Source organism: Salvelinus fontinalis, chromosome 35, assembly GCF_029448725.1.
Source record: "Salvelinus fontinalis isolate EN_2023a chromosome 35, ASM2944872v1, whole genome shotgun sequence".
Lineage (NCBI taxonomy): Eukaryota > Metazoa > Chordata > Actinopteri > Salmoniformes > Salmonidae > Salvelinus > Salvelinus fontinalis.
The window spans coordinates 8,443,867-8,460,820 of NC_074699.1; the positions used below are offsets into that span (position 1 = coordinate 8,443,867).

The 16,954-nt window shown below is 39.7% G+C and overlaps 1 protein-coding gene across 2 annotated transcripts in view; it reads left to right on the plus strand.

The window, feature by feature from the left end:
- The window catches only part of daam2 (dishevelled associated activator of morphogenesis 2), a 216,476-nt gene that overhangs the window by 140,019 nt on the left and 59,503 nt on the right, over nt 1-16,954 (plus strand). For both annotated transcript variants that reach the window (XM_055899171.1, XM_055899172.1), the window contains exon 5: nt 16,203-16,297. In XM_055899171.1, the coding sequence (XP_055755146.1) occupies nt 16,203-16,297 (95 nt within the window). The remainder of the gene's footprint in view (nt 1-16,202; nt 16,298-16,954) is intronic.

Here is a 16,954-nt window from a genome sequence, read left to right on the forward strand (position 1 = left end):
CAACCCCTTTGTTATGGCAAACCTAAATAAGTTCAGGAGTAAATATTAGCTTAACAAGTCACATAATAATTAGCATGGACTAACTACTTGTGCAATAATAGTGTTTTACATTATTTTTGAATGACTACCTCATTTCTGTACCCCACACATACAATTATCTGTCAGGTCCCTCAGTTGAGCAGGGAATTTCAAATACAGATTCAACCACAAAAACAGGGAGGTTTTTCAATGCCTTGCAAAGAAGGGCACCTATTGGAAAATAGAAAGACATTGAATATCCCTTTGAGCATTGTGAGGTTATTCATTAAATGTTGGATGGTGTATCAATACACCACCAATAGAGTCACTACAAAGATACAGACAACTCAGTTGCGGGAGAGGAATGAAACTGCTCAGGGATTTCACAATGAGGCCAATGGTGACTTTAAAACAGTTCCAGTGTTTAATGACTGTGATAGGAGAATACTGAGGATGGATCAACAAGATTGTAGTTACTCCACAATACTAACCTAATTGACAGAGTAAAAAGGGAAAAAAAATATTCCAAAATATACTTCCTGTTTGCAGCAAGGCCCTAAAGTAATACTGCAAAAAAATGTGGCAAAGCAATTAAGTTTTTATCCTGAATACAAAGTGTTATGTTTGGGGGAAATCCAATAGAACACATTACTGCCTACCATTCTCCATATTTTCAAGCATAGTCGTGGCCGTATCATGTTATGGGTATGCTTGTAATTGTTAAGAACTGGGGTGTTTTTCAGGATAAAAATGAAAGTGAATGTAGCTTAGCACAGGCAAAATTCTAGAGGAAAACCTGGATCAGCCTACTTTACACCAGACACTGGGAGATTAATTCACCTTTCAACAGGACAATAACCTAAAACAGAAGGCCAAATCTACACTGGAGTTGTTTACCAAGAAGACAGTGAGTGAATGCTTTTGACTTAAATCTACTTGAAAAACTATGGCAAGACCTGCAAATGGTTTGACAGAGCTTGAATAATTTCTTTATGAATAATGTGAAAATGTTGCACAATCCAGGTGTGCAAAGCTCTTAGAGACTTACCCAGAAAGACTCACAGCTGTAATTGCTGCCAAAAGTGCTTCTACAAAGTATTGACTCAGGGGTGTGAATACTTCTATAAATTATGTTTCTGTATTTCATTTTTAGTAAAATTGCAAATATTTCTAAAAACATGTTTTCAATTTGTCATTATGGGGTATTGTGTGTAGATGGTGTGCAGTTAAGTCACGAGTCATAGATGCTCAAGTCGAAGTTAAGTGGGAAGTGTTTTTTTTTGCCAAGTCTCAAGTCACAAAATGTGCATCTTGAGCTGTGACTCGAGTCCGCATCTCTGACAACAACACAATGAGATACCATCTTGCTTTTGGAAACCCCTGCTCCCATTAAAGCTGTATTAAATCCAAGAGCAAGGAATGAAGCATCTGAGTAAATTAGTTAATGAAACAAACTGCATCCCTTTTCTCACAATACTAAAAGATTCTATTAGACTTGGCTGTAGAAGCTCAGTGTTTCCCCTTACTTAAAATTTTCCGGCAGGGCATAAAGGCTTCCAAAGCATCTGGCTTTAAACTAGGTTGGAAGGCCATCCCACCTATTTCATGGTAAGAGAACCACTGTAATGACGAATGAAGCTGGGAGAGATCGAGGGCACTGGTGCATATGATATAGAGATGTCAGTACAACCTCAGTGACTGGCAGCTTTGTGTCACTGCCCCTTGACCCCTGACTTTAGCGCTCAAGTCGGAGACACAGTGTCTCCACGAATGTTTGTAAATCAGAAAATTTGCACCGACCGCTAAGGAATGACTATAACAGAGAGATTGAAAAACAGCTTCTATCTCAAGGCCATCAGATTTGTAAACTCTTTTAAAGAACCGTGTGACTCTCTGAATCTCACTTCAAATAATTCATGCGCCTACAAGACCGAATCCCAGAGCACCTAACAAATTCAGTAGACCATGAATTGTTGCTAGGTAGACTCAGAAACATTGGTCTCAGTGAAGTGGCAGTAAATTGGTTTAGGAACTATCTTTCCGACAGAACACAATGTGTATATACTGACAATCACAAGTCTAGCTTTCTTGAGATTAATAGAGGTGTGCCCCAGAGTTCCATTTTAGCTCCTGTGTTGTTATCAATTTTTATTAATTATTTGGAAAATGGGATGCAACCAGCAAAGTTACATCTATATGCAGATGATAGTTATATATTCACGTGCTCCTTCTCTGGTTCAGGCTGTTGAAGAGCTCCAGACTGATTTTCAGTTACTACAGGCCTCCCTTTATGGTCTCAAACTGGTCTTGAATGTACAAAAAACTAAATTCATGACCTTTACCAGAGCTAGAACGTTAACATTGTCACATCTGGCTTGTCCATTGAAAAAGGGTCATCCTACAAATACCTAGGTTGACAAGTTGTCCTTTAAAGTGCACGTGGATAATCTTGTGACAAATCTTAAATTGATATTGTTTTTTTTTTTTTGTAATAAGGCTTGCTTCCCGCTTATGACTCGAAAGAAGCTTGTTCAGGTGTCACGCCCTGACTTGAGATATCTCTGTTTTTCTATATATTTTGGTTAGGTCAGGGTGTGACTAGGGTGGGTACGCTAGTTTTTGTATGTCTATGTTGGCCTGATATGGTTCCCAATCAGAGACAGCTGTTTATCGTTGTCTCTGATTGGGGATCATATTTAGGTAGCCATTTTCCTCATTTGTTTTGTGGGATCTTGTCTACATTGAGTTGCCTGAGTGCACACCTGTAGCTTCACGTTTCGTTTTGTTAGGTGAGTTTCAGTTGATTAAAATTATGTGGAACTCTACTCACACTGCGCCTCCTCTTTATGATGATCGTGACATCAGGCCACTTTTCTATCTGTAATTGATTATGGTGACTTGTTGTATATGCATGCAACCTGCTGCGTCTTACAGAGACTGGATTCTGTTTATCATGCATCCTTGCGCTTTATTACAAATGCCAAGTCACTCACCCACCATTTGCACATTGTACCAAATGGTAGGTTGGACCTCACTTTATATGCGCAGAAAGATACATTTGTATGTGTTCATCGACAAAGCCCTTTTGGGTAAACTCCCTCTTTACCTCTGTAGTCTGGTCTCCTTCACCACCAGCAGTTACCATACCCGGTCTGCTAGGTGGTTGCTACTTAAAATCCCCAGGACATTCACAGTATTAGGCAAAACTGCCTTCTCTTCTTGTGCACCAAACGCATGGAATAATCTACAATCCATGCTTCATCTAGATATGTTAGTGCCACTGAATTAATTGAAAATATTGATGGGAGACTCTGTTACAGAGGAGTGCAAATGCTTTTTTAAGCTGGATCATGCTGTTGTATTGTTGTATTAGTTATATTCAAGAATAAAGCCAAGAATACATTTTTCATGATTCATATGAATGTATCCTAGTAAAATGTCAGTGTTTAAAAAAATATTTTATGCACATTTTTCATAATCACAAGGTTATATATCCATGCTTAGACTGGTAGAAATATAACTACCCAGAAAAAAATGACATTATTTTATTTTGAAACCACATATTTGATGTCACGGATACAACAACAACAAAAAATACAAAAACTTCCTGCCTTACTTTGAAGGAAATGCAAAAATATATGAAAATATCTTTCAATTCATCGTTTGAGATTTGTCAACAAACAAAGTTATTGAATTTTAATAGAAAATAGTGGTGTTATACTGTATGACAATATTTTGTTTCCCTGAATGACACAATAAATAAATGCATTTATTTGACCTTTGCATGCCCTTTCGTAATTTGTCGCTTTTTTGTTGTGATTGTTTTAGTTGCATTTCCAATTGGAGAATTTTCTTCTTTAGTTCTCGTTTTTCCTTTTGCAGCCGCTTGCAACGCTTTGATACCTTTTTCACTTTTTCTGGAATGGAGGAAGCAAGTGGTTGCTCCAGTGTTTGAGAATGAGGCTCAAGGGATTGCTCTAGTTCTGGAGTCAAGGACTCAGATGGTTGATTGTAACTATTAACTAATATAATGAATCATTCATTTTTGTATCCATCATTTTGTGTGTGTAATATTATATTAACTATTATAATCCATCAAGTTATACCTTAACTGCATTGCAATAAAACATTAACTACAGTGTAATAGTGTAACTTAACCTATTTAATCCCATCGGTCACAATAGTGACCGTAAAAAACGTTTTCAGTTATAAGGCTCTAAACACGTTACTGAATGATGTATCAATGCATTTCCAGCAAATATTGAAATAATAAAGGGTCTCAATGAAAGATGTGCAGTGTCACATGTTTAGTGTAAATTGTCACACGACCAGAGCTGTTTACTTCCTGGTTGCACCAAGAGAAGAGGATGGCTGCATCAAAGCTCCCAAACAGAAGGTTAGTAAAGTATGTTAACATAAAGTAGGACAAAGATTTTTTGTACACATCATCTTTAAGGTGTCTAGTATTGATATATGCATTTGCAATTACTCAACTTTGTTCAGTGTGGTCATAGAATGTGTAAACATGTTGACGGCAACAATAGTGACCGGCGGGATAACACAGTGCGTCTAGGTATACACATAGTTATACACGTACATAGTTCTTGTTCTACCTAACTTTCTACTCTGTTCTTTCTTTTAATTTCACTTTGAGTCAAGTTCTGGATATGTTGGATCTAGGTGACCGCCCAGACGAGGCATGCAACATTGTAGTTATCCCTCAAAATGAGAAAGATGCTGTCCTCAGTGATTGTGATAGTGATGGGTCAGATATGGACTATGAGGGGGAGACAGGCCATTTGCCAGCCAGGCTGTTGAATGCATATGCTGAACCTATGCAAACAGATCATGACAGGAACAACGTTATCAGTGATGATGACCTACCCACCACAACCCCCCCTCCCCCACCACCCTCCACCGTTGATAATGAAGAGCCAACAGCCTCTACTCGCCAGAGGGTCCAGTCAGAAGAGCCAAGGGCAAAGCTGCAGGTCGTCAAAAATAAGGATCGAGTGTTCAAACGATCGAAGAGGCCTGCCACCGCTGTGATTCCAAAACACATTGTATACAGCCCAAATGCTGCAGAATGTGTAAAACAAAGCTGTCCCAACCCAATGGATGTTTTCCTACTAATGTATCTACCCACCCTAAGAGAGATCACCATTGAAATGTCCAACCTCTACTCCACCCAGACCAAGGACAAGCAACTGTATCTGAGTATGGATGAGCTCCTTACATTCTATGGGATCCTTTTCACATCTGGGTACAGCTCTGTTCCAAGAAGACACATGTACTGGTCACTTGACAGTGATGTACACAATGAAAGCATTTCAGATTCATTGCGGTGAAATCGCTTTGATGAAATAATGGCCTCAGTTCATGTGGTTGACAACACAAAGATCACTGACGACCCATTTTTTAAGGTTAGGCCCATCTTCTCTGAGCTCAATCAGTCATACAAAGTCATGCCATTTCAGGAATGGCTGTCAGTGGATGAGAGCATGATCCGATACTATGGCCGACATGGATGTAAGCAATTCATTAGAGGTAAACCAATCCGTTTTGGTTACAAGCTATGGAGCCTTGCCTCATCCAGTGGTTACATGTATCACATGGAGCCATATGGTGGATCCCACACACTCCTCCCTGAGACTGGGCTGGGTCAGGGACCCAGTGTCGTTCTCGGTCTTGGTCTCGGCAACAAACATGGAGGAGAAATACAGTGAGACCTCTGTCAAGAGATGGAACAAGGAGCGACGTGCCTTTGACAAAGTCCCACAATGCATCAACCGATACAATGAGCACAAAATGCATCAACCGATACAATGAGCACATGGGTGGTGTTGACCTTCATGACCTACAGGTTTCAAGATACCATATCTCGATCAGGTCTAAGAAGTGGTGGTGGCCCATCTTTGCATGGTCTCTCAACAGTGCACTCGTAAACAGCCATTTATTTTACAGAGACGTTATGGGAGGGACCATCGACCTGCTCACCTTCTCACGGATAGTGGCACAGTCTCTTATGCAAAAGTTTGGCACGAAACCACTGAGCCAAGGAAGGAGATCTTTACTGGCTGCTACTGTTGAAGATCAGGCAAGATATGACAAAGCTTCTCACTGGCCATTCAACACGATGCACCGGTTCCAGAGATGTCGTCATTGTGACAAACGCACTACCTATGCATGTGAGAAATGCAAAGCACCACTGCACATTGAGTGCTTCAAGATATACCATGGACAGTAGAAAAGGAGATAGGAGTGAATGAAAAAGCCAATAAAAGAAAAATAGAAAAGTCGATAAAGGGTGAGGTGAAGCAGTACAACGGACTCTAGGAAGAAAAGAAAAGTAGACGAAAAAGACAATCATAATGACTGAAATGTTTATGGAAAAAAAGGTCATTTAGGTCTGACTGATCACAGTTCAAAATAGTAATGCACAAACTCATCGTGCACTTGGTTCTGAAGCCTACCTCTATGATATATATTATTTTGTCCAGTGTAGGCTTCTACTTGAATGCATATTCTACAGGCTACCTCTATCCTAACTGTTACCTGTATGTTCAATGTGAATGAATCACACAACTGCTATATAGTTGTTAGTGAATGTTGCACTAAAATGTCACAATGACAATGTTACAATGAGTATTGCACTAAAGTACAAGTTCAAATGTTACAATAAAGTTACAATGTTAATGTTTCAATACATGTTACAATAAAGTAACAATGTTACAATGTATGTTACAATAAAGTAACAATGTTGAAATACGTCGATGGTTGTTGATTTTTGTTTTTGCTCTCAGAATTCGTATCGGTGTTGCATAAGGGTTTTTGTTATGTAAAATAGTCACACTAGAATGTGATGGGGTATTTTAGTAGCAATGCTGGGGACTGGCAGTGACAGTTTTACATGTGTTAATAACTGGGCTGGGTTATAAAGAATTTTGATGACTGCATAGGAGAAATATGTTAATTCAGTATATACATCACATTTTCCCACCGGTCACAATTGTGACCGACCATAAAACACACTTTTTCACCTACTTTTCCATGAAAATTTAAAAAAATGATGATCGATTATTTCAAAAGGTTACTAATGACACATGATTTAGATATTTTCATGTATGGGAAAAATTCGGGATTAAATGGGTTAATGTTATGTGTTATCCACCCAGCTTTATATCCTATTTTATCCTATTCTGTTGCTGACAGTGGCATGAAACCATGAAAACAATACCTTGCTTTTCTTCTGGCCAGTCTTTACTCCCTTGCAACTGGATTAGGCTGACAATACTATTTACTCCCGAGATTAGGCTGGCAATACTATAGTGCCTATAAGATCATCCAATAGTCAAATGTATATGAAATATGGTAAAATGGTATACAGTATACAGGTATACAAAAATGGTATACAGACAAATAGTCCTATAATTCCTATAATAACTACAACCTAAAACTTGAAGACTCATGTTAAAAGGAACCACCAGCTTTCATATGTTCTCATGTTCTGAGCAAGGAACTTAAACGTTAGCTTTTTTACATATATTTCACTTTTACTTTCTTCTCCAACACTGTTTTTGCATTATTTAAACCAAATTGGAGATGTTTCATTATTTATTTGAGAATAAATAGATTTTATTTATGCATTATATTAAGTTAAAAATTAAAGTGTTCATTCAGTATTGTTGTAATTGGCATTATTACAAATATATATATATATATAAAAATCGGCCGATTTAATCTATTTCGGCGTTGAAAAATCGGTCGACCTCTACTCTCCTTATTAGACAACGGCATCTACAGTATAAAGTAGTGGTCGACCGATTAATTGGCACTTAAACGTTAGCTTTTTTACACGGCACATATTGCACTTTTACTTTATTCTCCAGCACTGTGTTTTTGCATTATTTTAACCAAATTGAACATGTTTTAATATTTATTTGAGACTAAATAGATGTTATTTATGTATTATATGAAGTTAAAATAAAAGTGGGTTGTGCTTCGGAGGACGCATGGCTTTCGACCTTCGTCTCTCCCGAGCCCGTACGGGAGTTGTAGCGATGAGACAAGATAGTAATTACTAGCGATTGGATACCACGAAAATTGGGGAGAAAAGGGGTTACATTTAAAATAAAAAATTCAAATAAAAATATATAAAAAAATCATAATCTCTAGTATAAAGATAATGTGCCTTTAAATACCTTAAAATGCCATGAAATTGTTTAAAATGATAATATTCAGTATTCATACAACAAGTAAATAGGAATTGCATTATTAAATGTTGTAAACTAGTGAAAACATGGGATAACAAAGCTACTGTCATTCAGCATAACAGGTGACATTGTGGTATGACATGAAACTTTTGTGGCGCTGAAGAACAAAAGTGCGATACTGAAGGACGGATTTCATGCATAAACATATTTAACAGGCCTGTAAAAAGTAATGACCTTAACCTATAAAGATTATCCTTACTTTTCATATTTAATCTAGCCTTTATGAAATAATAACATTATGTATGTTTTCTGTGTTGTACTGAAGGACATGCATTTTTGTTACAAAGGTTACTAGAAGGTGAAATCATCAACTATTTCAGAGAGATTTACATTTGAAGTCGGAAGTTTACATACACTTAGGTTGGTGTCATTAAAACTCGTTTTTCAAACATTCCACAAATGTCTTGTTAACAAGCTATAGTTTTGGCAAGTTGGTTAGGACATCTACTTTGTGCATGTTGGAACGTTTTTTTTTCAACAATTGTTTACAGGCAGATTATTTCACTTATAATTCACTGTATCACAATTCCAGTGGGTCAGAAGTTTACACACACTATGTTGACTGTGCCTTTAAACAGCTTGGAAAATTCTAGAAAATGATGTCATGGCTTTAGAAGCTTCTGATAGGCTAATTGACATAATTTGAGTCAATGGGAGGTGTACCTGTGGATGTATTTCAAGGCCTACCTTCAAACTCAGTGCCTTTGCTTGACATCATGGGAAAATCAAAAGAAATCAGCCAAGACCTCAGAAAAAAAATTGTAGACCTCCACAAGTCTGGTTCATCCTTGGGAGCAATTTCCAAATGCCTGAAGGTACCACGTTCATCTGTGGTACAATAGTACGCAAGTATAAACACCATGGGACCACACAGCCGTCATACCGCTCAGGAAGGAGACGCGTTCTGTCTCCTAGAGATGAACGTTGTCACGTCCTGACCAGAGTTCTTATGTGTTGTGCTTGTTTTAGTGTTGGTCAGGACGTGAGCTGGGTGGGCATTCTATGTTGTGTGTCTAGTTTGTCTGTTTCTGTGTTCAGCCCAATATGGTTCTCAATCAGAGGCAGCTGTCAATCGTTGTCCCTGATTGAGAATCATATATAGGTGGCTTGTTTTGTGTTGGGATTTTGTGGGTGGTTGTTTCCTGTCTCTGTGTTTTGTCTGCACCAGTTCGGACTGTGACGGTTAGTTTGTTTGTTATTTTGTATAGTGTTGTCTTCGTGTATATTAAATCATGGAAACTTACCATGCAGCACATTGGTCCTCCGATCCTTCTCGCCTCTCCTCGTCCGAGGAGGAGGAAGAGCTAGACTGCCGTTACAAACGTACTTTGGTGCGAAAAGGGCAAATCAGTCCCAGAACAACAGCAAAGGACCTTGTGAAGAAGCTGGAGGAAACTTGTACAAAAGTATCTATATCCACAGTTAAATTAGTCCTATATCGACATAACCTGAAAGGCCGCTCAGCAAGGAAGAAGCCACTGCTCCAAAACCGCCATAAAAAAGCCAGACTACGGTTTGCAACTGCACATAGGGACAAAGAACGTACTTTTTGGACAAATGTCCTCTGGTCTGACGATACAAAGATAGAACTGTTTGTCCATAATGACCGTCGTTGTGTTTGGAGGAAAAAGGGGTAGGCTTGCAAGCCGAAGAACACCATCCCAACAGTGAACCACGGGGGTGGCAGCATCATGTTGTGGGGGTGCTTTGCTGCAGGAGGGACTGGTGCACTTCACAAAATAGATGGTATCACGAGGAGGGACAATTATGTGGATCTATTGAAGCAACATCTCAATACTTTTTTTAATAAATGTTTTATTTCACCTTTATTTAACCAGGTAGGCCAGTTGAGAACAAGTTCTCATTTACAACTGCGACCTGTCCAAGATAAAGCAAAGCAGTGCGACAAAAAAAAACACAGATTTACACATGGGATAAACAAAAGTACAGTCAATAACACAATAGAAAAATCTATATACATTGTGTGCAAATGGAGTAAGGAGTTAAGGCAATAGATAGGCCAATAGTAGTGAAGTAATTACAATTTAGCAAATTAACACTGGAGTGATAGATGTGCAGATGATGATGTGCAAGTATAAATACTGGTGTGCAAAAGAGCAAAAAAGTTGCTAAAAACAATATGGGGATGAGGTAGGTAGTTGGATGGGCTGTTTACAGATCGGTAAACTGCTCAGATAGCTGATGTTTAAAGTTAGTGAGGGAGATATAAGTCTCCAACTTCAGCAATTATTGAAATTCACTCCAGTCATTGGCAGCAGAGAACTGGAAGGAAAGGCGGCCAAACGAGGTGTTGGCTATGGGGGTGACCAGTGAGATATACCTGCTGGAGTGCATGCTACGGGTGGGTGTTATCATGACCAGTGAGCTGAGATAAGGCGGAGCTTTATCTAGCAAAGACTTATAGATGACCTGGAGCCAGTAGGTCTGGCGACTAATATGTAGCGAGGGCTAGCCGACAAGAGCATACAGGTCGCAGTGGTGGGTGGCATATGGGGCTTTGGTGACAAAACGGTTGGCTCTGTGATAGACTGCATCCAGTTTGCTGAGTAGAGTGTTGGAGGCTATTTTGTAAATGACTTTGCCGAAGTCAAGGATCGGTAGGATAGTGGGTCGCAATGGGTCTTCCAAATGGACAATGACCCCAAGCATACTTCCAAGGTTGTGGCGAAATGGCTTAAGGACAACAAAGTCAAGGTATTGGAGTGGCCATCACAAAGCCCTGACCTCAAACCTATAGAACATTTGTGGGCAGAACTGAAAAAGCGTGTACGAGCAAGGTCTACAAACCTGACTTATTTACACCAGCTCTGTCAGGAAGAATGGGTCAAAATTCACCTAACTTATTGTGGGAAGCTTGTGGAAGGCTACCCGAAACGTTTGATCCAAGTTAAACAATTTAAAGGCAATGCTACCAAATATTAATTGAGTGTATGTAAACTTCTGACCCACTGGGAATGTGATGAAATAAATAAAAGCTGAAATAAATAATTCTCTCTACTATTATTCTGACATTTCACATTCTTAAAATAAAGTGGTGATCCTAACTGACCTAAGACAAGGAATTTTTACTCTGATTAAATGTCAGGAATTGTGAAAAACTGAGTTTAAATGTATTTGGCTAAGGTGTATGTAAACTTCCAACTTCAACTGTACTTACCTCATCACATTGATAGAGGGTCTTCAATGGGTATTCTTTGTGATGACACCCACTGTCACATGATTATCATCGTGTGATATGCTTTAAAATGGCATTTCACCTATGTTCTACTGAATGACATTGATGAAGCGCAAAAGTCCAGATACAAGTTATTCAAGTTTTAAAATATTTTTTAAATACAGTATGTCACCCATTATTCTATATATTGTTGCAAACACTAACACAATTATGCCATGTGTGTTCATTTATATTTTTAGGTTGAATATCTACATTTTAAAAACACTTGTCATTAGAATTTCAACCCCGACAGTTACACTGAAGGACATTTTGATGCTTTATAGCTCAAAAACTCCCTTAATTTAATAGTTTGCAATACAAATATTTTTGGGTCAAAAGAAGAGTAAGAGTTGAGTGATTTAATAATATATTTATACATATTTATATTTTTATGTTAAATTAATGGCCTTCGGACACCAAATGTACACGTCTCATCTTTGACCCATATAATGTATACTGTATCCTTCACTATCTATTCTTTACTATCTATTGCATCTTAGCCGCCATGTCACTGCTCATCCATATATTTTATACCTATATATTCTTATCCCATTCCTTTAATAGATTTTGTGTTTTCGGTTTTGTTGTGGAATTTGTTAGATATTAGGTTTTGTCATGATATTAGGTTTTGTCATTAGATATGACCTGTTAGATACTGCTGCACTGTCGGATCTAGAAGCATAAGCATTTCGCTACACTCGCAATAACATCTGTTACCCATGTGCATTTGACCAATGCAATTTGATTTGATTTGAACAAGTATTACGTTGCCAGTGGAGTACTAACTAACAGACTAGCGTTTGGGACCCAGTCAGTGCATGCTGTGAGATCTTCTGCATTGCTTATGGGCTTTCAATATTCCTCAGAGGCGGTTTTCTGTGTCGTACCTGGCACGAACAGCTAAAGAATGTATTTAGTTTACAGATTTTTTGCATGCTATAGAGTGCAAACTTGTCGCGTGTCATTCAGGCTGAGGATACAGGGCCAACCAAGTAATGGCATTTGATATTTGGGCTTTTTGGGCATTCTCCACGTTTTATTTTGTTGCTCATTTTCCTGGCAGGCATGCCCATAGCAACAAACGTTGTTTACGTGTCAGCTTTTTTTTACAGCTGTTTTTGTTTTTAAGGTACAACTGTGTCCTATCTGAGCCTGGTACATACTGTAGATGTCTGGAAATACTATTACTGAAGCGGAGGAACACACAAACAAAACCCATTTTGCTTCTATAGAAATCCCTAAGATACATTCTTTAGTGCTGTCAGAGCCACCCCCCTTTCTCTCCCCACTTTTCATTCACCCCCTTCATCTCTCCCTCTTCACAAATTTTCTCTCCCACTGTCTGTCTTTCTGTCCTCCACCCAGTGAGATTACACCGGCTCCCGAACACCATTCATAGAACTCTTTCAGAGCCCTGTGCAGTCTCTCCACCTCCAAGTGGAGAATTCAATAGCCACCAAGCACCAACTCAAAATGGTAGCTAGTGCCCAGTTCTGATAAGCCACATTAAGTGTCTCTAACCTGCTGTGCAGAGAGTAGCTAACACATTGTACCTCAGAGTTCTCCTATGGAGTTCAGAGGGTTTCTTTTGGGATTGCATGACTAGCTGGAAGTGTGGGTTGGGTTGTCTTGCGAGCTAGCGCCTCTGGTTAGAATTAGCATCTGTGTGTAATGACTGGCTAGCGCTAGTATAAAAACGTAGTTGTCTGGTCTCTTTCGTAGTTCTGGAGAGCTACAGGGGGTGCAGGCTCGTGTTACGGCCGAGCACTAACAAACAGACTTCAACTAATTGTTTTTGCTTGATTTGTACAAGAGCCAGCACACACTGTAGCTTTCCAGGACCAGGGTTGAAGACCATTGTATGATAAAACATTTGGTTTTTGGCTAGCATTTAAATAGTGTCTGGCAGGCTAGATTCTAGGCCTGAAATAGTGTGCTGTACTGGGGGTAAGCAGAAGGGTGTCTGGCCACAGGTTAGCACTAGCACACAAATACCAGATGTATCTGGAAGTTAGCATTTTGGCTAGTAGCTTTGACACGGTGAACTGGCTCTCACTGCACAGGCAAATAGTTCCTCCTCTCTCCGAATCCTTTGTCCAACTTTCTATTGAGAATGAACATACTTATTTAGAGAAACAGGAGCCAGAGACATGACAGCTTGGCAAGGGCCTCGGAACCATCTGGACAAGGCTAAGCCGGCCCGATGGATGTTATGACTGAAACATCTGTAGGTTACATAGACGCACACAGAACCAGAAGTATATATGGAAGTACTTTAGTGCCAAAAAAGGGTTAGATATTTTTCATCTCTCTGACAGACATTTCAAAACATACTTTTTTGACTGTTTCGCCACATATGAATATGTTGTTCAATGCGTTTCTATGGGCTAATGGTAGTAAGGCCAAATGCAATGTTTCATCAAATATTTTTTATCTATATTTTTGTGATTCTTACTGGGGTCCTAAAATTCTAAATGAAATAGCTAAAGGATCCTTGGTATGCCCATCTTAAAACAATTCCATGTGTTAGTTTAGTAGAAACCCAGCCCCGGGCCCTTAGACCTTTTGGCATAGTCGTACAGCCTCTTCAAATACATTACGCCTCTTTAATAGGAACATAGCAGGAAAACAGAGAAGATGTGATCTGTTTGATTTGCGGTGCCTAAAACAGAGCCAGTCCCCCATAATGAGCTCAGATGAGGTGAGCAATCTTTTTACACAGAGCTTTTCTGGTGTTACGGATGACTGAGAGATCTACATATACCATGGCATTGTTGAACACTCCTTTCTGATTGGCTTGAAGGGAATTTTAGAGCGTGCCTTATTTCCCTATAACGCGCGGTGTATTTGCACGGTAGAATTCAATGGCTATAGTTCATTTTTACAAATTTTGTTTGAGTTGCTTTTGAAAGCAACAGTATTGGTATTGTTGAATTTAAATTTTCAAAATAGCAAGCTAGGACTGATGGTTTGGTTAGCTGAACTAGCAGCTAATAAACTTGCTAATAAATATCTAATATCAAATAAACTTGCTACTTACTTCAGTGGATGTTGAACACATTTCTACCGGAAAATGTACACATTTCTGGTGGCAAATGTGTAAATGGTATAAAAGGGATAATCAACTTGGGGCTCTATGCATTCTCTGGAAAATAATGCAACTCGGTGCAAGGTCAGTTCCCACTCCGCTAGCGCACAGTGTTTGCCAACTCCTCAGTAAGTAAAGTAGCTATTGGCTGCCCTAAAAGTTGCTAGAAGTCGCTAAATTTGCAAAATTGGCCATGTGCATGTAATTGTGATAGACGCTGTAGGAGAGAGGAATAACGTTGTGGGAGAGACAAAAAGTGAGTAAAAAAACACCCAAAATATGTTTAGAACTACAAATGAACTTTCTTCTGTCGATTCTTGTTTTTTTAAATGTCACAATTTCAACCCTCCTCCTTTATCCGGGCTTGGGACCGGCAAAAGTGACCCAAAAGAGACACTCTGGCGGAGTTACTTTTAATTTTTAATTACATTTTTTAGTTAATTTTTTTACATTTACATCCCACCCTGAATGTAAGCCAGGACAGGATCAGCCAGCGGCGGCTTCCCGCATGCGCGATTCATTTGCAGTCCGGACACGGAGGGGTGAACATATCCTGCTCTGACTGCTGCGCCTGTGAGTGCTTTGGGACTGGGACGGGGGACGGGGACGGGGACGGGGACGGGGACGGGGACGGGGGGGGGGACGGGGACGGGGGGGGGGACGGGGGGGGGGGTGGGGCCCACTGCAGCACCCGCTGTTTGTTGAGAAGAGTAAGAATGATACGTGCTTTTACGTCTGCATCTCCAATAACACCAGAAAAAGTCGCTAGATTTGTCGCTAGTCGCTTTTTTGAAATGTGTCGCTAGAGGGGTCTGAATACTCGCTAAATATAGCGACAAAGTCGCTAAGTTGGCAACACTGCTAGCGCGTCATGGAACACACCTTCCACGTCGTTCATTATTTTCCATAGAATGCATAGCCCCTCGTTGATTATCCCTTACACACAGCAACAGCGCACAGCCTCCATATAATTAATTTCATGATAATAATGCTGAGCTCTCTTTGTACACAATCAGTCCTGTGTTCAAATAATATTCCTAATATACCAACCACTTTCACAAACATTCGAAGCAAGTATTCAGACATCGTCCACTTGAAATTACAATTAGTAAAGCACTTCAATGTACCTGGAAATACACCTGGAAAGTATTTTAAAATACTCAAGTATACTGACTCAAATACACTCGTATCCATTCAACCCAGGCATCTGAAAACGGTACTTGAAACAAGCATGCGAAAATTCTGTCAAATATCACTTGGCAGACCACCTGGCCCTCACTCAAACAAAATCACCTGTTTTGGGCTGTGCAATTTAAAAATACTCAAATACACAGAAAAACTATTTCAAATACCAGATACTCAAATACACATGCATTTGAACCCTGGTCTGCACACAGTCTAGCTTGGTCGCCCCTCCCCACCCACTGAAAGTCAAAGCTATTGGAGAACTCCAATGATGAACTGATGTTGTGTTCCTTATTGTGCAGTTATGATAAAGATAATTCAGACTCCCTTCAACTAAGCCAGAATCAAAAATATCATAATTTTTTTTCTGCTGTGTCATGGAGTTTGTTTTGTCATTGTGCAGATGCAGACCCTCTTCGCCTTTGACGAGGAGGAGATGGAAATGAGGAACAAAGTGGTGGAGGACCTGAAAACAGCGCTTCGGACTCAGCCAATGAGGTAGGGTTTTGAACCACAGCTGGCAAACATTGTCATTAACTGCTGTTCATCCTCATCTTTCACCTATCTACCTCAGGATGATGCTCTTGTTACTCACACTCTATGGTCAAGTAAAATGGCTCCACCACAATGTCTCTCCATAAGAGAGCACTGTGTCACAAGGTAGGTCTATACACTTCATTTACTTACAGTATATACTGTATATGGGATCATTTTCATCACCAGAAAAGCTTTCACACTCTTTATTGGGCAGGGCAATTCCCCTCTTCTCTGTTTGACACATTCAGCAGCCGCTTTGAGATCTCATTGATCAACCACAAAGAAACACGTGAGGAGGTTTAGACAGCCCAGCCAATATTACATCTCCCACCGTCAGGAGCATGTCTGTGCCTGTTAAGTGATGTAGTGATCTGGACCAAGATGGGGGGGGTGTTGAGTTTTCTCCCAGGGGCCAGTGCAGCGTCAGCCTTAAGTGTGGAGTGACAGATTCCCACGAGCACCACGGTGTCTGGGTCACGTCTGGGTTTGTGTGTGTGTGCATGTGTATCATGTTGAAGTGGACAGGGTGATTAGCACAAGCCTTATTGCTAGTAGTCTAGTAGTCTTTCAGGCTAGTAGTCTTTCATTTTGTAGAACAAAGTAACATAAAACAGAACC